The 24923-nt window shown below is 40.7% G+C and overlaps 1 protein-coding gene across 3 annotated transcripts in view; it reads left to right on the top strand.

Moving 5' to 3' along the window:
* The window catches only part of RASA3 (RAS p21 protein activator 3), a 139766-nt gene that overhangs the window by 11225 nt on the left and 103618 nt on the right, over positions 1–24923 (top strand). Inside the window, exon 2 of one of the 3 annotated variants that reach the window (XM_063304893.1) lies at positions 6486–6597. The exons of 1 other annotated variant lie outside the window; for it this stretch is intronic. Coding sequence is in view for 1 of the 2 variants with exons in the window: in XM_063304891.1 (XP_063160961.1) it covers positions 9284–9338 (55 nt within the window). In the remaining variant the exon portion in view is untranslated. Of the gene's footprint in view, positions 1–6485; positions 6598–9114; positions 9339–24923 lie in introns of those variants that run through there. One more of the 3 variants, XM_063304891.1, reaches the window with a different exon arrangement.

The raw sequence follows: 24923 nt of genomic DNA, 5'->3' as shown, positions 1-24923 counted from the left end.
TCAGTTGGCCAGGTCGTTGTCTTCCAAACTTCTTGACATAGAAGAGTAAGTAAGTGCTTCCACTGCTGCATCTGATTGTTGAAATATCTCAATTGGTAATCCATCAATTCCTGGAGCCTTGTTTTTCACCAATGCCTTCAGTGCAGCTTGAACTTCCTCTTTCGGTACCGATGGTTCTTGATATATTCTACCTCCTGAAATAGCTGAACATCAACTAATTCTTTTTTTATACAGTGATTCTGTGTATTCCTTCCATCTTCTCTTAATATTACCCATGCCATTTAATGTATTGCCCATAGAATCTTTAAGGATAGCAACTCGGGCTTGAATTTTCTCTTTAGTTCTTTCAGCTTGAGAAATGCTGATTGTATTCTTCCTCTTCGATTTTCTAGCTCTAGGTCTTCGCATATTTCGTCATAAAATTTTTCCTTCTCTTTTCAAGCTGCCCTTTGAAATTTTCCATTTAGCTCTCTTACTTCATTCTTTCTTCTTGCTTTAGCTACTCGGCATTTAAGAACAAGTTCCAGAGCCTCATCTGACATCCATTTGGATCTTTCCTTCTTTCCTGCCTTTTTAATGAACTGTCACTTTCTTCACATATTATGTTCTTAATGTCTTCCTACAACTCTTCTGGTCTTCAGTCATCAGTGTTTAGTGCATCAAATCTATTTTTGAGGCGATCTCTAAATTCAGGTGGGATGTTTTCTAGATCATACTTTGGCACTCTTGGACTTGCTTTAATTTTCTTCAGCGTCAGCTTCAGCTTGCACCTGAGCAATTGATGATCTGTCCCACCACAAAAGTCTGTTAGAAAAGTCTAAAAAAGTCTGTCACAAAAAGTCTTTAAAAAAAACTTAAAAGTCTTTTAAAAAAGACTTAAAAAGTCTGTCACAAAAGTCTGTTAGATACTGTAAATGCTGCTGACTGCAATGACATGAAAATGATGAAACATGCATCATGACACCATAGAAGGGGACAGGTAATAAAATTTCTGTCATGACATCACAATGTAAGCCCTGGCCTTCCAAACTTACATTCTAACATTGGACCCAAGTACATAAGCCAAGGAGTCTGCAATCATAATATTACAAGGTTTCATCACCTAACCTTCTTGTTCTCCCCAGAGATGCCTATGGTTGCAAACCAGGGGTTAAAAACACAGAGAAAACTTGTTCATATAGAAGTAGAATTTTCTGTCAGTATTGGGATGGGGAAGGATCTGATATTTTTAAAATGTACTGAATATTATTCATTCCTCCTCCTAGGAAGTTGTGTATGATTTTCCTGTTGCCCTTGCTTTATCTGCAGCAGCCCTTTGAGGTATTTTAGGTTAAGAGTACCAAACTTCACACTAAGGCTTGGTGGTAAATCATAGCTTTCCAGAGCCTTAACCATTTACTCAGTACCCAACTACTGAGAAGATTCTGTGACATGACTGATCCAGGTTAGAATCTTTATTGCAGATAAGAAAGAAGCCATAATACAACAGGTGATTGCTCTCTGTAGAGCAAAGTTTTCAGAGCCTCTATATATCTGTGCTCTAAGTATAAACTCATGGCTTATTCTTCCCACTTTTCTGAGTCAATAGTTACTTGGTGGTTTCTTTGAGCAAATGCAGTATGTTTGCTTAACAGTCCTCTCTAGCATGGGAACCTGTGATTCCTATTTGTCCACTTTACAGAGACACAGAATGGTTTACCATGTTGCATTAAGTCATAATGTTGTTTAGCTATGTTGTATATTACAAACCAGCCATTGTATGGCTTAGAATGTTCTGTGGACCCAACCAGTTATGGGTTCTTTATTAAACTATGAGTAATATGCAAACCTAGCTATAAGAACCGTCATGAAGTCACTGGTGAAACATCAAGAGTCTAGTTTGACTAAAAGTAGATGTTATTTTTACTTTCTCAGGCCTAATTTGACACTCCAACCATTACCCTAATTGCTAAGTTCTGTGAGTTTCTACACTGGGACCAGATTCTGTTTTAGTTTTTCTTCTGGTCAGTTTTCTTAACCTGCCAAGTTCTGCCTTTTCCTCCTTTTCTCCCTACACAGTGGGAGGATATTTCTATTCTGTTTTAGGTCTGGCTTATAGCACAAGGCGGTATTGCTGGCCATGTGTCTTCCGTATATTTATTGCATCTGTCTGATGGAATGAGAATACTTTGTAGGAAGAGATTAAATGCCTGTCAAGAATGCTAAGGCTGATGGGTTTCTTTTCTCCTTACTCTTTCTAATTTCTCAGAACATTAATGCAGGACTTGATGTGATGAATAGCCAAGCAATCTATACAGTACAGCTTATTTAGAACAGCATCTTACATTAGAGCTTTCCTATTGTAGCTAATAACATTCCACAGCTGAAAGACCAGATTCACAGCGTATGTCTTCAAAAGGATAGTTAATCCTCCCCTTCTCTCTCTCCCCTCCCCCTCCTCTCCCCTCCCCCCCCACTCTTAGCACCTGTAATTTGCAGCCATTGGATTCCCTGAACAAAGGAATGGCCATAGAAACATGCAGCAGCCCATGAGCCACAACTGGCTTCTGAGCCTGATGGTATTCTTTTACATAGCCACTCTTTCATTCATGTTCAGGTTTTGACATGTAAAATAACCCTTAATTTCTTGCATGTTACATCTCTATTTTTGTTTCTCTGTGTAATGTGGAACTGCATATTTTTTGTGTAGCACCATCCCTGTTTTTGCTAGAGAGTAGATTTTTGATGATTTATTTACATGCCCCATAAGAACCCCCTGCAGTGTACAAAACAAAAATGACCTTAACAGTATAACTTCAAAAACATCACAAAGCATGATAAATTCATTAAAATTTCGGGGGTTAGGAATGGGTGGCACTATATTGTGCTGGTTCTCTTCCTTCCTAGGAGGCCAGTTTCAGTCCGTGTTGATTGGGAGTGAGAGGTCCTGCCCTCGGCCCCTACTATGTGGGGTGCCACAGGGTCCAGTACTCTCTCCACTCCTGTTTAACATCTTCATGAAGCTGCTGGGTAAAGTCATCCATCGCCATCATGGGGAGAGGTATCATTGGCATGCTGATGATACACAGTTGTATATTTCTGCCCCTGGCAAACTAAGCAATACTGTTGATGTCCTGCCTCAGTGTCTGGAGGCTGTGGGGATTTGGATGGAGAACAACCGGCTTCAGCTCAACCCTGGCAAGACTGAATGGCTTTAGGCTTTGGGGCTTCTGGATCTGGGAATTTACTATCTTTAGTGCTATATGGGGTGGCACTGCCCTGAACAGACCTGGTGCACAATCTAGGGGTCATTCTGGACTCACAACTCCTGCTTGCAAGGCTGGCTGGGGAATTCTGGGAGTCTGAAGTCCACACATCTTAAAGTGGCTAAGGTTGAGAAACAAGGCCTTAGGTTATCTTTCTTTTTTTGACAAGATGAGGAGGAACAGACGTTTCTCTTTGGAAATACTGCTGTAGCTCAATGCATTCATTTTGGCCCTTGAACAGGAAAAAGTCTGATTTCAGAAGGAGTTAATTTTTGAAATTGCCTCATTCATGTTAGGAATGCATTGGGGCTGCAAAGGGAGTCCTGAGGGCTATTTGGTTTATGGTTTTATATGGTATGTGAACCCCAAAAATTATGTTGCATTAGCAAGCCAGAGTTAAGTTAACCACAGTTTAGCATGTTGTATGAACACTGTCTAACAAGAAATATAGGAAAAGTAGTACACTTTTTCAGTTTGTTTTTCTTTATCATATACACTGCTAACGATCTAAAGATCTTCTAAAGTGGCATAAACAAGAGTATTCCAGTTACAAACAGATTTGCAGCTTACCAGCAGAGGGAGGAAGTGCATTGGCTTTGTGACACAGTGGAGATAGAAGTGATGTCAGTGTGAATCCTCATGGAATCAATGATGAGAGAAAAAATCAATGTCCATACTTTATTTCAATCTATATTTATGTACCACGTGTGTACGGAATTTAACAGCCTATGCTGGTTGCTTGGTTAAGAAGTTCTAATAACTGGAAATGTGGATTGGTTCAGTTATGTGCGAACTGGTTTTTATTAGCTCTTTCCATTATGTTAAGGTAATTACAAAATCTCTTGACTTCCTCTCGAGGGAAACCTCTCATGTTAGTTCATTGAAAGGAAGTGGTTTTCTTGCCTGGTAGGAATGAGTCACAGAAGAAAATAGTTCTCTGTGGAAGTGTTATTGTTCTCTAATTCAGGCTTTAGAATCCCACTATAATTCGAACCCATGGAGTTCTAGATTGTAAATAGCAATGAAACAACCCTAAAGCCCCTTTTAGTGCTACATCTAAATTAGTTGAATTAATCACCTAATTGTTTCTAGGATAAAGAATGGTGAGGAGACAAACTCTCTTACCTTTCCTTTAGGCAATTGGTCCATATTTAGGAGACAAGAGATAAATTCTGTATTACGTAGTGCTTGCTCTGCTGAGAGGGCACTTCGAGTCCATGCAGAAGCTCCAGCCCTTGTTTTTCTTAAATGTTACCCAAATCATGCCTTCCTGGAATGAATAGCTTTTCTCTCCCCCCATAATTCATGCCCTGGTACTGTTGCTTAAAATCTCCTTTTGAAATGTATGCTGGATCGTTTTGATCCAGAACAATGGAGTAGATTTTATTAGAAATCTTTGCATTTGAATTTAGTAGACATCACCTCTTGACACACTAAACTATGTTGTAGTTTAGTGTAGGGTTTGCACCACTTCCCACTGAAAGGACTTCATCATTAAAACTGGTATTGAAATGTCATGCCATCTTAATTTAGGATACAGTGTTTATAACCCATTCTTCAGTCAGATATCTCCATGAGAAGCTAAAGAAGTCTCAACATTAATTAACAACAACACCACCACCTAGAAGATGGAAGCAGCAGGAGAAATGTTATAAATCAAACAGATACTGTATAAAATCTTGTGCTTAAAAATCCAGTCAAACTCTGTGTAAGGTATGCTAATTTACATATCGCAACCAAATAGGCTGTTTCCTGAGCCATCACTCTTGTATCTTTGAAACCAAGTAAGACAGCCATATTGGCTGTTGGGAAGATCTTAGTAATTAGCTAGATGGATGTGGGAGAAGGCAGTTGCTGCAGTACCTTAGGGCAGACTCCTACGTTTTTGGAGTGGATAAGAGCAAACTCTTGCTAAGGAATCATGTCGGTGACATTGGGGTACAAAGTCACCAATAACTTTGGTGTGGTGTCTGCTCACTCTGTATTCAGGGAAATCAGGAGAGGACGTTCTCCCGCCTTACCTCAGACAACTGCAAGCAAACTGCAGAAGAGCCTTCCGATTAGTACATTTCAGCACTTTATTTTCAGTGCTCCTAGAGGACAAATATCAAACAATTCTAATAGCAGGAGTACATGCTGGTCTATGGAAGGAAGATGAGATAGGAACAGCTGGCCTATATTAAAAGTGCCTCCAGCTTTACAGGAAGCCTTACTCCAGTCATAGAGTTCCCTTTTTAATATCACCTCTGGTGATGTTAGATATTAGTTGTTGGATTAGCAAGATGTGATCTCAGGCTCTGTTACCAGGTTCTAGAGCACTGCCAGGCAAGTATATTAATGGTTGCTTCAAGAATGTTGGCTGTGTAATTATGATATTCTTCAAATGTCTGTTTTAAGCTTGTGCTGTGCTGATGACATTGCTACAGTTTATTTTACTGCTGTAGCCCCACATTATTTAGCTTTTTCCCATTTTTTGCTTTAATATACAAACAAAATTACAACCTCTCCCCCTCCCCCCGCAACAAAAATATTAAAAGCAGTTCCATCTATAACGTTTACACTAATATACTGGCTAAATTCACACATTGTACTAACCTATTTTACAGTTATTTGTTGGGTTTGGGTGTGTTTTATGAAGATAGGTATGTGATTTGTAAACCATAATTTGTAGCCTTACCTCTTGTGGGAAGGCAGACATTGTTGCTTACCCAATCATGATTATACAAGCCATAGTATAACCTGATGTGTAAAGCAAAATCTTACTGCTTTAGAAAATGTTACCACTTTAGAAAATAGCTGACGGTATAGTTAAATTAAAAGTTGCTGGCGCTACATCCCTTTTTGTTATGCACCACCTTGAGCAGGATAGGCAATCCATAGTCCACAGCACCTCTGGATCAGCCTTTTTCTGATACATACTAGAGATAATCTCAATATAAAGATCTCTGTTCAAGGGGAGAGAACAGAATCTAGCTGATAACAGCTGCCTGTTATTAATTTTACTACAAGTTCTTGCTTGATCACTGGCAAACAACTTTGCTGGGTAATTTGGCTTATTTGAATTGGGAAGCTGGAAGAGTTAGAATTCCCAAGACATTATGTAACAACAACCCTGTACTTTCATCCAGTGTATACTTAGCAGGAGCCACAGTCAATGTCAGCTGTATGAATCATGCATGTTTTTAAATTGCTAATTATCCTATCCACACCAGCTTTTAAAAGTTCTATTTTACCCAAAAGGAAAATGACCTGGAATCTAAGAATAGCCTTCTACAAGGAAAAATACACAGAAGAAAAAAAAATCAGGTTTCCATCACTGTATTTTCGGCTAATCTAACACACCATTTTAAAGGTAAATTGTTTCTGAGAAAATTTTGTGTACTTTTTGGGGTGGGGGTGGGGGGAAGCACAGTTTGCCAGATGAAGTGCATGCTTTACAATGTTTTATGCAAAGAGGCCATGAATCTGGTGTCTTTTAACTGTGACAAATGCTGGTGGCTGTTTTAAGAGCTCTACTCTTTAGCATTAAACTGTAAAAATTCAGTAGAGGTAGCAGTTTTTAATTATAGCATCTTTCATGGTGAGATCATACTAAAATGTGTAAAGTTTGGGTAAATGTACTGTAGTTTGATTTATCAGTGAGTCCTTGTGCAAGGATTCCTAGCAGAGAATACTGTCAGATAAGCTGGGCTGATGTATCAGGCTAAGTTATAATGTGATTTGCTTGTTTTGGGTTTAGCATGTTGTTTTTAAATCATGATTTAGAATTGAGTGATACATTTTTAATATAAGAAATAAATACAAAACAAGGGTCATCATAAAATCTATATTTAATTAGAATTAATCTTAACAATAATTGAAATGATTTAATTTTTTTTAAATGAAAGAAATCTAGTTATCCGTAGGATACCACTGAGGCCCAGTGTGGCCCTCTGCAGTAAACTATGACTGTGTGAAGAGTGACAATAGCATCAGTTGTTCCAGGCCATTTCCAGACAAGGAAGACAGCTTGGTTCCCATTTATGTCTGCATCCGTTGTGGTATAATTGAAATCACTGTGACTTCGAAGCCTTCCCTTGGCCTTCCTTCCAGCTCTGCAGTCTCAAATGTTAGCTTGGTGGCTTTGCAGCTGTACAAGCAGAGCTGAAATTGAACAGTGAAACTGGTGGGCAAAGTGCTAGGTTACTGGAGTCAAATTATATTATAAGCTTCCATGACTTAGACTTCAATCTGAATGTTCCCCATCCTAGTCTAATAATTAAACTACCCCCCTCCCATTTTATTCTCTCCCTTCACAGTGTGGGTGCAGGTTCTACAGATGCTTACAGGGGCATCCATGGAAGGTCATAGAAGTCGAGATGGTGATAGTGGCTGTGTAGTTGAAGTCCTTCCTGTTTTATATGGGTCACACATTACCACACCTGTTAAAAAAAAAGAGATGGGGCTTTGATCTCAGGGTCTGTCCATGTTGACTCTCCCCCCCTCCCCTTGGGTGGTGCTGGGTTCTAACATGGGTAGTGATTTCTGTTCCTCCTCAGCATTTCAAAGCAGTACAATACTTGATCTCTTTCAAACTACTCCTCAGAGCCTGAAGAATGAAAATAGTGTTGATGTGGAAATGTCCTTAGCAATTTAGCAATCAAACCTCCTTTTGGGTGGGAAAGAAAAAGAAGTAATGGTAATTTTAGCCTGCTACCTCTAATAACCTACTGGCTGCATCAACCTTCCCCAACTTGGTGCCCCTCAGATATGCTGGACAATATAATTTACCTGTAATTTACTGTCAGAACCACCTTTGGACTTGCCAGCAGAGGTTATAGGAGTTGGAGTCCCAACACATCTGGAGGTTGTTGAATAATCGTGAATTAGATTGTGTGCTACTGTATTATTCTTTTGTTTCCTGCAACTTGGTTTTTTTATGTCTGGTTCATGTATTGTACTAGCCCTGGTTTGCTTAGTAAGGTTCAATGGAAGGTGGTTTGAACCTGCTGTGCCTCTCTGGAGTGTTTGCAACAGCAAAGATTTATGGTACCCTAAATGTTTGTTATCAGTGCAGAATTGGGGGGTAACTAAAAGCCTTTCTTCACTAGGGATCTCCTGCCTAACTCATTAGTTACATCTATATAACATGTTCTGAGAGCAACATGCTGCCCGACTGATCAAAGCTGGGTGTGTCATATGGCTCTCCTCCATAATGTATATATATTTAAGCTCTGTGGGGATTACGTGGGAAATGGTAGCTATTTCCCAGGACTGCAAAGACAGGCACACATAAAGGCTGTTTGGGCTGGAAACAAGATTAGGCTGGCAGAGGGTACCAAGGGAGGACCCCGAGATGCTGGGCTATTCTGGTGCCAACCTAAACTTCCGAGGGGAGGAAGGAGCAAGTGTGGGCCTTTGTGCGAAAGGGACGCGTCGGGGTTTTGAGCACAAATTTTAGACTGGTCAGATAGTTCCAGCGCATCACTTCTGCTTGTGCCTATTTTTTTTTAAGCAATACACTAACAGAGTAGCTCTGAAAGACGTTCGTGCACCACCCAAGGGGTAAAGCGCGATTCTAATTCGGGATGTTCCCTTAACATGAAAGGAGACGCGTGACCGAGGATGCGGTCTCTGAGCTGCAGCCGCGACAGATGGCAAAGGAGGCCGCCGGTCAAGTCATCGCCGCCAAAGCCGTTTCCTCCGGCGTCCGACAGCCACTCGCAACTCGCCGGCCCCTTCGCCCGCGCCGCCGCGTCCTTTCCAGCTGTTTGGTTTGCGCGACAAATCTCTCCCTGTTTCTCCTCCAATGGGGAGCGGGCCGCCCGGCCCGGCCCAATGAGGGGCGCCACCCGGCCTGCCGTCAGCCAATGAGAGCGCGGGCGTGGGGACGGCCGTTGCTGGAGATGTTCTCGCTCGTCTTCCCCAGCGGGGGCGAAGTGGGGGCGGTCGGGCGTCTTTTCCCCCTGTAGTTCGGGGCGCGTGGCGCATTGCACTTGCCCGGCGGCGGCGGCCCCCAGCCCAGCGGAGCCGCGCTCACTCTCTGTGGCGGCTGCAGCATGGCGGTGGAAGAAGAGGGGCTCCGGGTGCTTCAGAGCGTCCGGATCAAAATAGGTACGGTACGGGGGAGAGAGAGAGGCGGGAGAGCAACAAAGGGATCGCCATGTTCGCCGGGGACGTGCTGCGAACCCCGGGAGGCAGAAGCGGAGCTTCTCTCGCGTCTCCCGGGTCTCGGAAGGCTCGCAAGCTTCGCCTCTCCCCTGCCTTCCTCCGAAGTACTTGCGGAGAAAGGGGAAACCGGAGGGACCCGCCGCTTACCTCGGTTGCGCGGGGCGGGCCCGAGGCACCCCTTCGCCCGGGCTTCGCTCCTTTCCTCGCGCGCCTCGGGGCTAAGGACGGCGGCGGCGCGGGAAGGGCGTGCTGCGGGAGGATGGTGGCCAAGGGAAGTGAGGATGCTGCGAAGCAGAAGCGGGAGGGGGAGAAATCCGGGAGGAGAGTGTGACTTGCCAGTTAGCATCGAGCAGAAAAAGTCGCCCCTTTGCCCAGCAGCAACCTGCCGGGACTGCCGTGCGAGGTCACTCCCCGCTCTTGCTACTCCCAGCCGAGGCTCTTGGCTCCCTGCTGAAGCCGGATGCTCCGAAGCGAGCTTTTCCTGCTAAAATCTGTAGGTGGCTGTTAATATGCAGTTAGTGGCGGCTTCTGATGATCAAGTTTGGCAGAGCCCTGTTCAGAGACTCCGGAGGTTCATTTTTGTCAGCTGATGCGCAGTTCACTCAGTACCGTTTCCACAATTCGTTGATGATCCCTTTCTGCTTATTGGCAACCTCTCTGAATGCTTTCTCTTCGCGGCACTTCAGTGCAGCCCCTTCATGCTCTCTGCCGCCATTGATGGTGGGGGGGGGGGGGGCTTTCACTGGACCATCCTGCCACCTCATTCACAAAATTTTGAGAGATGTTCCAGAGACCATGATCTTTCATTAGTAGACTTCTCGTGTTTTCCCACTCTGCTTCTTCATATTTTTCCCTCAAGAGCATTTGATGAAGAAAAGAAGGAACAGTTTATCCTGTTCTTTTGATTGCTAGTGCTGTATGTCTAATACCCAATATCAGCTTATAACTACACCACTTCTTATGGGTTCCTTTTGTATTCCTGCATCCCATAATACTCCAGAGACTGCCAATCTCATTGCCATTTCCTGTTGGCACAGTGTTTTCATGATGAAATATCAGTCTTTGTTCCTCTTTGCTATTCCTTTTTCTTTTTTTAATGTAGACCTGCTGGAACTTTATTTATGACTTGGCCCTATGTATGCCTACCTAGCAGTAAATTACACTAAGTTTAATCAAACTAAGTTTATTTAATCAGTAAATATGTATATGGCTGCAGCAGAGTATTTTGCACAGCAGGTATTCTATTTTCATGCTTTTGAAAAGAGCCCTTACATGTTTAGTTTTTTAACTTAATTGATAAAACCACACGATGGACTTATATTTCATATATTGGTGGAATTTTTTTACATGATAGGGCTATAGCATGCATACTCATTTTTTCCCATGCTAAATATGCTTTTTGCTTCAACTTTTGCAGATTTCTGTAGTCCTCTAAATCAGCTTGAAATGATTTTGCAAGATTAAAAGAAAAAAGTATATACTTCTAGATAATGACAGTTTTGAAATACTGCCTGTAATTTGCTGAAAAACTTGCATCAGTATCATTCAAGAATTGTTTTGAGTGTACTTAGGCAAACAGTACTAGTAGATTGTCTTAGTGCATAACATAGTACACAGATTCTGAAGAAGTGAATTTAAAATAGGTAGTGTAACTTCCCCATATTCCAAATTGCTAACACTTCAGTCTATTATTAACTCTTCATAGCATGCCATGTATTTGTGTGGCTGTCACAGGCAGTAATTTAATTTGTTTGAAGAGGGTGTTATTATTTTGACTGTTGAATCACTTCCAGACTACATCATTAAGAAGCAACAGATGTCATGGTTGTAGATAAACACTCACTGGTATTGATATGACTGTACATTAGAGGGCAAACGTGGTACTCACAACAAACTAAGTCTGGTGGGGTGACTCTTAGCTGTTCACCTTCCCTGTTATGGAAACCACAGTGCCTATTTACTAGGGCTGTGCAAAACATTTGAAAAGGGTGCTTTGTAAAGCGAGCTAATGTAAGTGAAACACCCATACTTGTAGCATTAAAACGGCTATGTCCTCTGAAGGGCTCATGTGGCTGGCTTGATGGCTGTCCATGTTTATCTGTGTTCATGTGCATGCAACACATAGTGTTTCTACTGGAATTGCCATTGAAGCACTACAGCTGTGCAAGCACACACAAATGCAACTGGGGCACACTCTTCAAAGTAATTGTGCAAGCCTTCTAGATGCAGCTGCTTTAACATTTTAGGGAAGGGTGCTAACATACGGTACTTTGTACCCCCCACCCCACTTTTCAAATATTTTCCACAACCTTTATATTTCTGTTCAGGAAACACTTAAGGGGTATAAGAATTCCACTGAAATACATGGATATAGATTGTGCTAGCATGTTCAGTGCATTTCATCATAATGCAGATAAGCCAGTGTAATAGTTCAGGATTTGCTTTCACATTCCACATACAAAGGAAGACTTTGTTGTGTTAAATACATTTTATGAGTAGGTCTGCTAAACAAAGTGTCAAAAGAACTATACTGAGGAGTAAAACATAAGCTTCACAATAAATTTGGATCTTGTACTGTGGATGTTTTTATTGTTGATCCTTATGGCAAACCACTGTGAGCCTGGAGTTGATTTGGCAGTGTACAAATGGAATGAATGAAAATGAATGAATGGCTGAAGTAAAAGCATGCAGGCTTGCTAGAATTTGAAAGCCAAGGCCAGTAAAGATTAAGATCTGTTCCATTTAACTGAACAGTAGCCATCTTCATTTGATGTTTAGGGTCACTAAACTACCTCAGAGTTCCTGGGGTAGTTCATAGTTTAGCATTGCTATGTCAACCTCAGAGATCCTGGGGCAGTTCATAGTTCAGGCAAAAAAGAACTACAGCTGAATTAGCATATCTCATCCAATGCTGTTGTCTTTAAGCGGGACAGTTCAGAAAGAGCTGCATGCAAAACAAATCATTTGTCTTCCTATATTTCTAGCTACTCATCAGAATGTCCAACCCTCTTCATTTGTCATAAAATAAGAGTTCTTATTTTAAAAGAAGGGTGGCGAGGGCCCCATTTTCCCTTTGACTAGCCCCCACATCTTGTTTGCTCACTAGTGATGGAACGCTGCTGTGCCAAACCCTGCAGTGTACACTTTAAGATAGGCTCCACTTAGTTTGAAAAAACCACCAAGCCACCTGCAAGAACTCAGAAGAAAATCTCTGTGTGAAATAGTCTTGCCTCCTAAAACTTTTCTCGCCTTCCCTTCCCCCAATGGTAAGTATGGTCTCCAGTCACCAAAAGGGATGTCCCTTCCTATTTCAAAGCACTTTGGGCTTAAACTAGACAAACTGTGAGATGCATAATTAGAACACATGCCAATATTAATAGCACCAAGGAGACAATATTCTTTAGGACGACAGTGCACGGATAAGTGAAATGTAATCCTTTTCACCCTTGTGATGACCCTGGCAAAAACCGCTTCCTTCCACCCATGCCTGCTGTTAAATAGTAAGATCTTTATTAAGAAGCCTTTTGAAAAATGTGCATTATATTCCAGGACTGATTTTAAAAAAATCTGGAAGATTGATTCATATGATTGCTCTACTTTTTCTGTTCTGAGATGCATTTTCCTTCCTTCTTTCTTTTTTTTTAAATAGATCTCTTTCACTGTCTGGTTCATTTATATGTACTGTAACTATTTTTGACTGGAGCAAAATAGCAAAGAAGAATGATTAGAGGTTTAGTTGCTATCTTAATTTTATTATTTAAAAATATGCTATAAACAAGGTAACTCAGCAGTTGGTCTTGCTTCTTTGTATAAACTTCAATTTCCAGTTTTTCCCTTCCCATAGTTATTCCTGACTCACATCCTGGGGTTGCCCTGAGATTCCTGCAATCTTCAGGACAGACTTTTGCTTTTGGGTTCAGGGAATTGCAGTTGAGACAAGGGATGGGAAATTCCCTTTGCCACGCAGTCCTTATTCCTGAGCAAATTGCTAACAAATGAGGTCAGAGGGGCTTACTCCCAGGTAAGCAAATACGCTGTGGAAGCAGAAGTGATATGTTCTTGCGTTGACCTATGTTGGAAATTATACATCTCTTGCTCTATAACAATTTGCAAGTAAATGGATGTAAGAGATACTGTAAGTGTTAACATTAAAATGCATATAAAGGGTTTTTTAAAACTTCAAATTAGTATCATTTTGCTTTTAAAAAATTTAATCAGTTCAGAAATATATATTTTATTTTCTCTGTTTGCATTGATTACATTGGCAGTTGTTCATAAGTTCTAGCTGGTTTTAGCAGTCAATTAGCAAATGACTGCTGGGCCAGTATCCCACCACCCTTGCGGCAGGTTACTGTTAAGGGAGGGTCTTCTAGTTGCAGCAGAGCAAAAAGGGGCAGGAATTACCTTTAGAAAACTGATAGATAATTACTTCCCTTTTCTTCCCCTTCCCCTGAAATCAAGTAGGAAGAGAGGTTGGTTTAATCCTGCTTTGGACTTTAGTGAAACATTTATCATGGTTGGCATGGGAAGTGAGCATTTTTTCTTTCTTTCTAATCATTAAGGCTCCAAGTGCTGAAATAGCTCATTTAATCTTTTGTTATGAGGATAGAACACCATTTGATGAATGTGTCCACACCCTGTTCTAAGCTGTAGTTTACTTAATCATGAATAAGCCATAGTTTGGTCCTACAGCATACTAAACTATGAAATGAAACAGACTATAGAAATGCTCATACAGTATAGCAATCACACATAATCCAACCCTAGGTTTTTTAACCTTTTCGCTCTGAAGCTGTTGCCTAGTCTGGCAATGCAATTCTGCAAGAAAGCAGCAAGGCTCAAAGAGCACCAAGGACTCCACAAACTAGGGTTTGTTGAAGAAGCAGTCTTGATCTGGCTTGTACATAATGCTAAGCTGGGACAAGTGATCCTTCCAGGTCTGGGATGGGGTGTGTTTGTGTGTGCACTTTTATTGTTTTAGACAAGCCATATCACTGAAATTATTGGGGATGCAGTTTTCCTAGTTTTTCTTGTTTTGTGGGGTGACATAAAGATACTTCGATGTTTAAACCCCAAAGGCCCCCATACTGCCAATGGATTATGATTATGGGAATTTCAGCAATAAAACTGAAGATGAAAATAAAAAAAAACCCAGTGGCTTGGGGACAATATGTTGCCTGCATCAGACAGATGGAATCTGAGTGTTGGTAAATAAGTTTTTATTTGGCCTGATGTGTTTCTGAAAATGTATTCCTTTTAAAGGAAACTTATGAAATGGCCTTGGACTAATTGACTGGTGTGCTTTGCAAAACTGACGCATGAGTGTCCTTGAAAAAGGAATACTTTTTTTTAATGGGTTGGGCTAAATAAATACTTGGTATTCCTTCCTCTCTTTTTTGATTCCTTCCTCTTTCATCATTTATCCCTGCACCAGCCATAACATAGCTTATTTGACATAATTTGGTATCTGCATCATTCCATGGTCTGCAGTTTTTATAGCCCATTATTTGAGTTGCACATTGAAAAACATAATGTACATATTTCTTTTGTATTCTCAGTTTTCTCTAAGGAACAAAAGGCAGCATGTATTGTTCCTCAAAGTTCCCAGGCCCACAGGATGCAAACCTTGAAGCAGGTTTAGGCAAACTTTTTATGGAACACAAACAGGCTTTGATCATGATATGCCAACAGGATCTTTTAGGTCCAGTATATGGACTGTCCTCTGCTCCAGGAGTGTGTTGGGATAATATGCAGCTGTTGGGCTTTTAAAATGGTGACTAAGTACATTAAATATTCCTAACTCTTTGAGTACAGTATGCTTAGGATTGTGTGTGTTACGTTATGTATTCCATGAATATATTATCCAACATTTCACAGTTTGCATATTTGAAACAAGATCTTACTTACTGAAAGCTTGCACAATAATAAGTGCATTACTTAGTCTTTATGATGCTTTAAAACTCCTGAGTAGTTTTTAATTTAATTAACACTTTAGCAACTTTTTGTGCTTTTGGGGCACTATTCTTGCCCCCACCCCCAACCTTTTCACATTTTAGAATTGGAAGAACAAGTTTCCCACTTCTTGTTTTTAAGACTCATGGCAGGTAACTCAGATACCATCTCCCTGAGCATATATAAAATATTTTCTCTTGAGCAGAGAGTTAATGCATGCACACACACACTCCCCACTAATGATATAGTAGAAGTAGAATCAGTTGCTTTTTGCTGGTGGCACATAACACATTGTGTGCTGTTGTAATCAACAAATGATACATTTGCCCTAATATCAATCTTCTCTGAAGAATAATTTTACAGTTGTTTATCTTTGATTTCCTCAACTCATATTCATGAACATATTCTGTCTGTGTATTGATCACAAGATATTTGTATGATCAAGTAGGATTTCCTATATGTTGGTAATTGTTCTTTGGAGCACGAGTATTGGAATCTGACATGGTCACCATCATTGAGATCTTGGTGACTTACCATAAATCTTTTTGAAAGTGACAAAGAATATTCCAATATAACAAGATTATATCTTGGATCCATTTTATCATACATTTTTTAATTTGTTCTGTCACTGTATCATATCTAAGTAGGAGTTTATATATATGCCTGGATCCAGGTGGTCTGGATTCTGTATGAGCATTTCAAATTGTGTCATTTTTCTTAATGTCCCTCCTGGTTTTTAAGGTCAGATTTTATTCTTCCAGCAATTTGTAGGTATATCAACTATCAATTGTGTAACCAGTAATTTCTTTGTCCACTTACTAATTTCTCTTTTGAAACTGTATCTTTGTTTTAAATAAATAAAAATTAAAAAAAGATGGTATCTTCAGACAAATTGCAGCTGCATGCTGATTTTATCTTTTATCTTTTATTGATTTTATTCTAACATCTTTACTTCATTGTTGTGAACTGCCAACAGTCATTAGGAGTCAGGCAGCATACAGGTTTAATTCATCGTCATCATCAGATGGAAATCACAACTTCATTTCCAAATATTACCCACTTTTTCCCTAACATTGAACCAGCTGTTTTTAATTTGCCTTCAGGTTGTTATATGTGGGACGCGGTGGTGCTGCGGGTTAAACCGCTGAGCTGTCGATCGGAAGGTCGGCGGTTCGAAACCGCGCGGCGGGGTGAGCTCCCGTTGCTCGTCCCAGCTCCTGCACACCAAGCAGTTCGAAAACATGCAAATGTGAGTAGATTAATTGGTACCGCTTCGGCGGGAAGGTAACGGCGTTCCGTGAGTCATGCTGGCCACATGACCCGGAAGTGTCCTATGGACAACGCCGGCTCCAAGGCTTTGAAACGGAGATGAGCACCGCCCCCTAGAGTCGGATTCGACTGGACTTTACGTCAAGGGAAACCTTTACCTTTACCTCAGGTTGTTATAATCATGAAATTGCTTAAGGAAGTACTGCTTCTTAATGCATTGAGGTTATCTCAGAGCTAAGTGTATATCTGAAGCATGCATCCTTGTCAGTATAGTTTTGAACTTTTGTGAGGAAAATTATGAGGTCCAAGGCATCTGATTGTGTCAGAGCCCTAGCATTTTAAAATGAAATTTGCTCATGGAATCTGCCAGTGTTGGATATTGAAAACAGCTTGTGCATGCTACATATCGTCCTCTTGATGTTAGCACCAGGAGATGTAACAGAGGATTAATGCTAGCTTTCCTTGTAACATCTGAAGCTGTCCAAGGCCCAAGGGGTAGCTTCTACAACAGTATACTAAATGTAGTATACTACATTATAGAAGGAATGGAAAATATTATGTATCATTTGGAAGGATATGGAATTGTTCCTTCAATGAAGATTACAAAATAAAAATGGATGCTGTTTGTCAGGCCCAGCCCAAGAACTTCAGAGAATCAGTCCAGCCAAACTTCACTTATTTGCTAACATCGTACAGACAGAATCTTGCCAGACTAAAGCTACTCTGCCTGACCTAAGAGGAAAATATCCTAGGGTGTGGCTGGTCTGAACCTCTTAGTCTTCCCCCGTTCCAGCTATGGACTGTGTTTTATCTTGCCCATCTCCTTGAAATGTGCTCCCTCCTTCCTGAGAACCAGCAGCATTACTGAAGCCCTTCACACTGTTATTATATAGTTAAATAGTAGAATGAAAGCCAGTTTGGTGCAGTGGTAAAGGCACCAGTCAAGAATCCAGAAGACTGGGAGTTCTAGTCCCGCCTTAAGCACAAAGCCAGTGACTTTGGCCAGTCACTCTCTCAGCCCTAGAAAGGAGGCAATGGCAAACCACTTCCAACAACCTTGCCAAGAAAACTTGCAGGGATTAGTCCAGGCAGTCACTAAATGGCAACACTGATTGGAAGGTACACATCCACCCACACACCCCTAGTAGAATAGCACCAAGTATATTCATTGCCATCTGTTTAATTTCTGTTTAGCAATTTTAAACCTATTTTAAACCTATTTAAACCTGAAAGCAAAGGGCATTCTGGACTATGCAGAGGTATTTTGGATTAAAGAGGCAGCTTTTTGTTGGCACTTTTTGCCTTTGAATACTTTGCTGCTGAAAGAAACATTTTTGTTCAAATCCCCGGTGGTTCTTATTTATGGCAGAATAATAGTTGATACAAGACTGAGAGCTTGTGAAAGTATGTGGCTCTGATATTTCAGGAGTAGGTGTTCTAAAGCCTGTAAAGAAGCAATGTATGGCATGTACTAAATGACTACTTACAAGAAACACAGGAAAGATTATTCTACTTAGCAACATAATATATATTAATACACATTAAGTATTTCTTCATTACTTCCTGCAAGTGGATTTTTCAGTACTCACTACAGCCAAAACCAAATATTGAAATAGTCTGAATGCTACACTGACTCTAAATCTTTGTTAAACGAATCTCATGCTATCTCTGCATGCCCACACTTCATATGCATGCCCATATAATAATGTTTATAATCAGTGTATTAAATGTAAAGGATTCAGTATGCTTATTTCAATATACCTTTTATTTTTTCATGAGAAAGGATTATTTATTTTCATATTTCTCCCTGCCCAACTCGTACTATGACAACTAATTTAAGAAGTGGTACTATAGAGAGTTTTAACAGCCTTTATTTTATGAACTATAAATTACATTTTACACAGATATATTAAGGCATCCCTGGTTGAGACAATGATGTTATCCATAAATGTGTTAGATGCAGATGGGTTCCTATACAAGATAGGGCACCCTTACGTCCTAGAGCAACGTAAACTTGCAGAAGTTGAAGAACACTGTCCTAGGGATATCTTGCAAAATTAACTTATACATTTCCAAGAAGCTGGAAGTGTATTAAGTTGGAAAAGGCAGACACTGAGATCTCTTATGGCCATTTCACCTAAACGTTTAAATTTCAGTTGGTAATCCCCAAAAATACATTTTTGTGGCAACCATGAATTTAGCCCAGGATTAAACATAAATATAAAAGTAAATCCTTGATTTAATAGGCTAACTGAGGGGAGGGAGTGTCCTTTACTCCCAAATGGGCATTGTATTTGAAAATGTTATTAATTGGCAATTTACCTCATTTGCTGAATGATGTAATTATGCAAATAACATAATTTGATGTAAATGTAATTTAACTGCCTCATGAGACTTGTCTGTTATTTCAAAGATGATGTCCAGATGGAAGTTTGATCTGTTGCATATAGAATCTGTTAAATGGGGCTCAAGAGTTTACTTGTAGTTTGTATTTTTAAAAATGGTTACTAGTAAGTAGCTCTCACTGATGAGCCTCCATATTTTGAAATATCAGTTCCAAAATAATGAAGGTGGGAACTAGGACCACAGTATTTGTGCTAGTTCTAGAACTGCCCTTACACAAAGTGGGACAGTTGTTCACAGGTTACTCCTCTGCCTTATACTTCATCCTTCCTGATGTGAATCCTGCCCAGACCACTCAACCATCTATGCAGCCAGCAAATACTCTACATCCCACCAGTTGGTTATTCCCCTGTCTGACAGCTCATCTATTTATCCTCTCCAGTTTGCTTTACCTTCCTGCTTGCTGACTGCTAAATCTATCCTAAATTCTCATCCAATTCTGGCCCAGTCCTTTGATGGAAGAGCTTTTCAGGGTGGTGTAGAAAGGGGCAAGACGCAGAGCAAATTGCAAGTGGTAATGAAAAGAGTACCTATGAGTGAAGAGAAGTAGCCTCTTGTCATTTGTGATAATGTGCACATAATTTATTGTGACATAGTTCTGTTTGGGAAATTAGTAGTAAAAGTACTTGAGGAGATCCAATGCTGTAACATTTTCCCCGGCACTGCTAAGGTCTTCTCTCCAGCTGCTGAAAGAAAGAAGGGTGTGTGCATGGGGACGGGGAGTGAGGGTGCATACATCCTACATTTTTGTCCCAAACATGTGTGGTCTATATGTGAAGTGTGCTTTTCTGAAAAGGAAAGAGGGACTGTTCGGGCATATGTGAGAGAGTTACAGTATGTATATATGGATGTGTATTTGTGTAGTTATACAATTTTGTTTAAAAATCCTACATGTGACACAATATCTATAAATAAGATTGCTGTACTTAATTATCATCCTCTGTATTCCCATGCTGCAAAAAGAGATGATTAGAAGTGGTTTCTATTCAATTTTCTGTACCATGAAACAATGCTGTCCTGCTCAGCTGGTGCCTGTATATAAGGAGAGTAGTATCAAGGGCAGCCTAGAAGATGCATTCTATAAAGATTATCAGCTAGGTTTCCAGCTTTTCAGACTAATATTGCAAGAATGTCTTGGGCACTTTCACAAATAACTATCATGGCAAGCGTGAACAATTTCAAAATGAATTTCCTAGAAGGCCATCTGCAGAATCCAAAAGAGGACTCATTTGCTCAAGAATAACTGCAAGACAGAAGAAAAATCACAGTCCCTCTTGATCTATACGATTTTTTTTTCTTGAACACCCATTGCACAGAAAAGCAAATAGGTGAAGCTCAGAGATAAGTGACATGTCTCAAGCCAGGAACTGAAGTCCAAGGCAGAGGAAGAAACTTCCCCTTACCTTCCAAACAGGAATGTGTGTGCATGCATCTAGGCAAAACACGTAGATTACAAACCAACAAGGTAGCACATGCCATGCATAAAGCGCCATCCTTGTTTCCCACCCCTTTCAGACTTTCAGGATGCTCTGTACCATTTCCTGCCTCACAGTTTTCTTTCTTCTGTATGACTGGAGCATTGCAGAATGAAATGCTGGACTGCAGCTGCTCATCTCTGCTCCAAGACTTCTTGGAAATGAAGCAAGTGCTGAAACTCGGAGGTTTTTATTTTTGTACTAGTTTGCCCTTTCAGTTTTGTAGGTACGCCTTGATTGTGTGCCATCAAGTGTTGACTCTTAGTGACCACATAGATAGACTTTCTCATGACGATCTATCCCTAATCTGGTCCTTCAGCTCTTCCAACAGCACCCCCATCACCACTGTAACTGAGTCCATCCACCTTGCTGCTGGTCATCCTCTTCTTTTTACTTCCACCTCTCCCATCATGAAAGCCTTCTCCAGAGAGCTGGGTCTCCACATGATGTTTCCAAAGTAGGATTTGAGCCTGGTCATTTGTGTCTTGAGTGAGAACTTTGATTTGTTTGATAATCCATTTGTTTCTTTTCTTGGCAGTCCATGGTATTCTCAAGAATCTTCTCCACCACATTTCAAAAATGTCAGTACTCTTTCCGTCCTGTTTCTTTAGTCCAAGGTATGCTTTAAGTAACCTGAAGTTATAATCCCAACTACCTGGGAGCAAATGCAGTTGTAAGAGTTTTGAGTGGAAAAGAAAAAACTTGTGTTTAGTTCTTTCAGCCTAACCTAGCACATAGTGATGCTGTGAGGATAAAATAGGGAGATCAAAGAACCATGGACGTCACCATGGGGTGCCTCGGGGTATAAACATCTAGTTAAAAAGAAACAATTGTTGCCAAGCAAGCCCAGCTGTAATTTGCGGGCTGTGATTGTAGCTGGAATATATAAATATAGCTGTGGAGTTTGGGCCTTAAATTAATGGAAGTTCATGACGTTCCTAGAGTCACAAATAGTGATCTAGAGTGCAGAGTAAAAGATCTGCTTTACATATAATTTAGAGGCATCTCTGGTTGGAACCAGAGCGTTAGGATTGTTGTGGTTGGAAAGACCGTAAATCTGTGTCATTGCAGCGAGCGTCAAGATTTGAGAGGTCTTTTCAAATGAAGTTGTAACTGTTCTTTCTCCTTAGTAAAAATTGTTGCTCAAAATACTGGAACTCTAGTTTGACAAGAAACAGATCTAGCCCCTTTCTCATTCTTTTTTCCTCACTCCCCATCTCTGACATTGCAGAGTATTTTAAAACACAGAAACAGGTATAATTAGTATCATATTGCAAAGTTGTCTTAACTTACAATTTGTTCTCTCAGCAGTATAATTTTGTTTTGTTGTGGGGGTAGGTGACCTGTAATGTCTATAGGGCAAAATTACTGTTGGCTGTCCTTTAATTTTACCTAGTGGACTTACCGCAAGTGTCGTTGTTATGAAGCTGACACTTTCTCGTAGTCAGAGTGTGTGACTAAATCTTTTACTTGATGCCTTGAATCAAATAAAGTTCCACTGACAATAAAACTTGGATGGGTAGAAAATTCATTAGATAACTTGGCATGGCAGATACCTATGTTCAGTAGCAAGTTGTAAACAAATGCCAGCAACGTGGCACTTCAGGTGTTCCCAAACTGCTTTTAAAGGTAGATAATGTAATATCTATTTTGTTACAATGAATCAGGAACTCCTAATTGGAGGGGGCAATACATTTCAGTATATTTAATTTATGGCACAGGCACAGAGAAAACTACCTTCACCGACTACAGAATGGTGATCTGTGAAGTTCAGTATTGTTTGTGCTTTCCTTCCCATGCTGTCAGATGTTTTGGGACTTTGGACTTGCTTGCTGGAAATTCTGGGAATTGTAGTCTCAATAGACCTGAAGCTCACCTGGCTGGGAAAGATTGCTCTAGATGAGGGTTTCTGAGCCTTGGCAACTTGAAGATATGTGGACTTCAATTCCCAGAATTCTCCAGCCAGCTTGCTGAAGTCCACACATCTTCTAGCTGCCGAGGTTGAGAAACACTGCTCTAGACACTAATGTTACCAACTATAATTAGCTTTGTGGCATGGAAGATGCATTTACAGTGCTGTTGCTTCTAGTTAGCATTGCTTATTTTCCTTCAGGATTGCACTCGAGTTATAGGGAGATTGTGTTTAGCCAGCAATGACTATGAGAGATGCTGAATACTGCCAAAATACTCCTTTGCTGCTATTGCAATTCTATGCAATATGCTTACTTAAAAGTCAAAGTTGCTTTTAGCTATTGCTTATGATTGGCAGTTCTTACTGGATGGTAGTGTGCAACTTGTGACACAGTTTGAGTTTTATTTGTTCCCAATACTTCAGAGGCTGAGTGGTGTCTATGGAAGTATTTATCTAGCTCGCTCTCCACCTCCAAGTATGTAAGAATAACACTCCCTTCTGACATTTAGAGCTGCCACTTTGGAAAGCTTTCCTTTTTATTTTTTTCTTCTTTAGTTGGAGGCTGTGCTCCCACTGACATAGAGCCATAGAGACATTAGAGGTCATTTAGTCCAACCCTCAGCTCAATGGAAGAATTCATTGCAAGCAACTTTTTAGATGAAAGCAGTTGTGTGATATAACTGAGGGTTTGCTCTCTACAGCAAAATTATGCTGTTAGGTGCAGCTAATCACATGCAAGACCTGGGTTTCCCATGGGGTAGGGCCCAGTCTCCATTGTAATGCGACTGCTTCTTAAGGCCTGGCAGCTTGCTGAGTCCATTTGTAGGAAAAAGTCCAGATTGTTCTGCATGCAGCAGGAGAGGTGTAATGGACCTGTAATGGTATGTGGGAATGACTTTGGGAGACAGGAAGAAGAGCCGAAGCCTGGACTGATAAATGAAATCGGAGTCCGAAGGAGGAGGGGTGGCGAAAGTGTCTCAGAAGGGGCCTCCCTAGTTTTCAGGAGAGTAAAAGGGAGGGGAGAGGTACTTTGAGACTTGCAAGATTGATGTCAGCCCTCTGAGGTAGTTCAGACAAGAAGTACCAACATGAGTGCTAACACTACCTTTATTTTAAGGTTACAGTAACAGAATCTTGCTGCAGCTCTTCCTTCTGTCTCCCAAGGTCATTCCCACGTAGCATCACAGGTCCACATAAAGAACTTAGATGTAGAGAACAAGTGAAGAAGAATGTCCACAAACTGGCCACTTTCATTAGGGTCCCTATTGCAGGTTCAACTCCTCAGTCAGTTGCCGTTGATCTTAGAGCCTATTTGCAGCATCTCTTTGCTTCCCTCTCTTGCTGTTGTTGCTTTCATTTTGTTCCCAACTAATGGCTGAGACAGGCTTAGGTCATTGTTAGCTGCATTGGTGTGAAAGTAGTCTTTTCCCCCTTATTTGGAAATCTCAAAGTATTTATGGCCTGTTAGGCTTTGTTACCCTCTGTCTTGGAGGGAAGTCAGGTGGTTGCACGTCAGGGATCAGAAACAATAGCAGCAGGATAGGGATTGGCAACGAGGACAGCAAATTCTGTGCTATTGAAGTTTTTTGCCCGTTCACGGATGGGGACTTCAACATTCTGGCTGGGGAATTCTGGGAGTTGAAGTCCACACATCTTAAAGTCACCAAGTTTGAAAAACACTGTTGTAGTGGTTTATAGCTCAGTGGTAGGGAAAGGCCTTTAGAAAAGTTGCAGTCTCTTTAGTTCCAGTACTCTCCACTGGGTCAGCAGTTGGATGTAAGTAATCCTTTTGCTGGATCAGGGATGACCAACATAGAAAGGACAAGAAATCTAGTCTAGAAATAAGGGATTCTTTGGAGTATCTGAAGCCACTGCTGGGGTCTTGTGAGGAAAACGTTATGCTCAGAGAAGTCATATTGACATGATTTTCAGTTAGGAAGCAAAGAGCAAATGAGACATAGGCATGGTGCCAAGATGTTTGTGAAAGACTTGTGCAAAATTAGGATTGGGAAAGGAATGGAAGCAATTACCCAATAGTTGGGATTAAGAGAGACATGCATATTAGAGATCAAGCTGAAGCCGCTGAAGTTCTATTGCACAAGGAGAGTTTTGCTCAAATGCTGGAGCTTGTTCCCAGCCATGTTGGGCTAACTAGAAACTCTATAATAGAATTTCAGGGGTAGGTTGGGAATTGTTCCAGGTAGTTCACTGGGAGAGGATGCTGCCTTTCATTAATTTAGATTGAAGCACTGCCATTTCTTGCGTGTGGGAGGTAAGACATCATGCTGAACTTCATTAGAGACAAGTTGGAAAAAAGTGAAAATAGGATGTACTCCAGTCATTCTGATAAAATATTTAGTGAATTATTCATACTTTTTAGTATGTCAGATTAACAGAGCTGTATATAACTGGATCCTTGGCCCTCTATTCCAAGTATAACTCTTTTGATTCATTAAAAAAATGGAAGTGTATGTAATATGACAGAATTGTGCAACATTATAAATGAATGCGATCGTT

Source organism: Candoia aspera, chromosome 5 (genome assembly GCF_035149785.1).
Source record: "Candoia aspera isolate rCanAsp1 chromosome 5, rCanAsp1.hap2, whole genome shotgun sequence".
Classification (NCBI taxonomy): domain Eukaryota; kingdom Metazoa; phylum Chordata; class Lepidosauria; order Squamata; family Boidae; genus Candoia; species Candoia aspera.
This window is presented reverse-complemented; position numbering and strand designations above follow the sequence as displayed.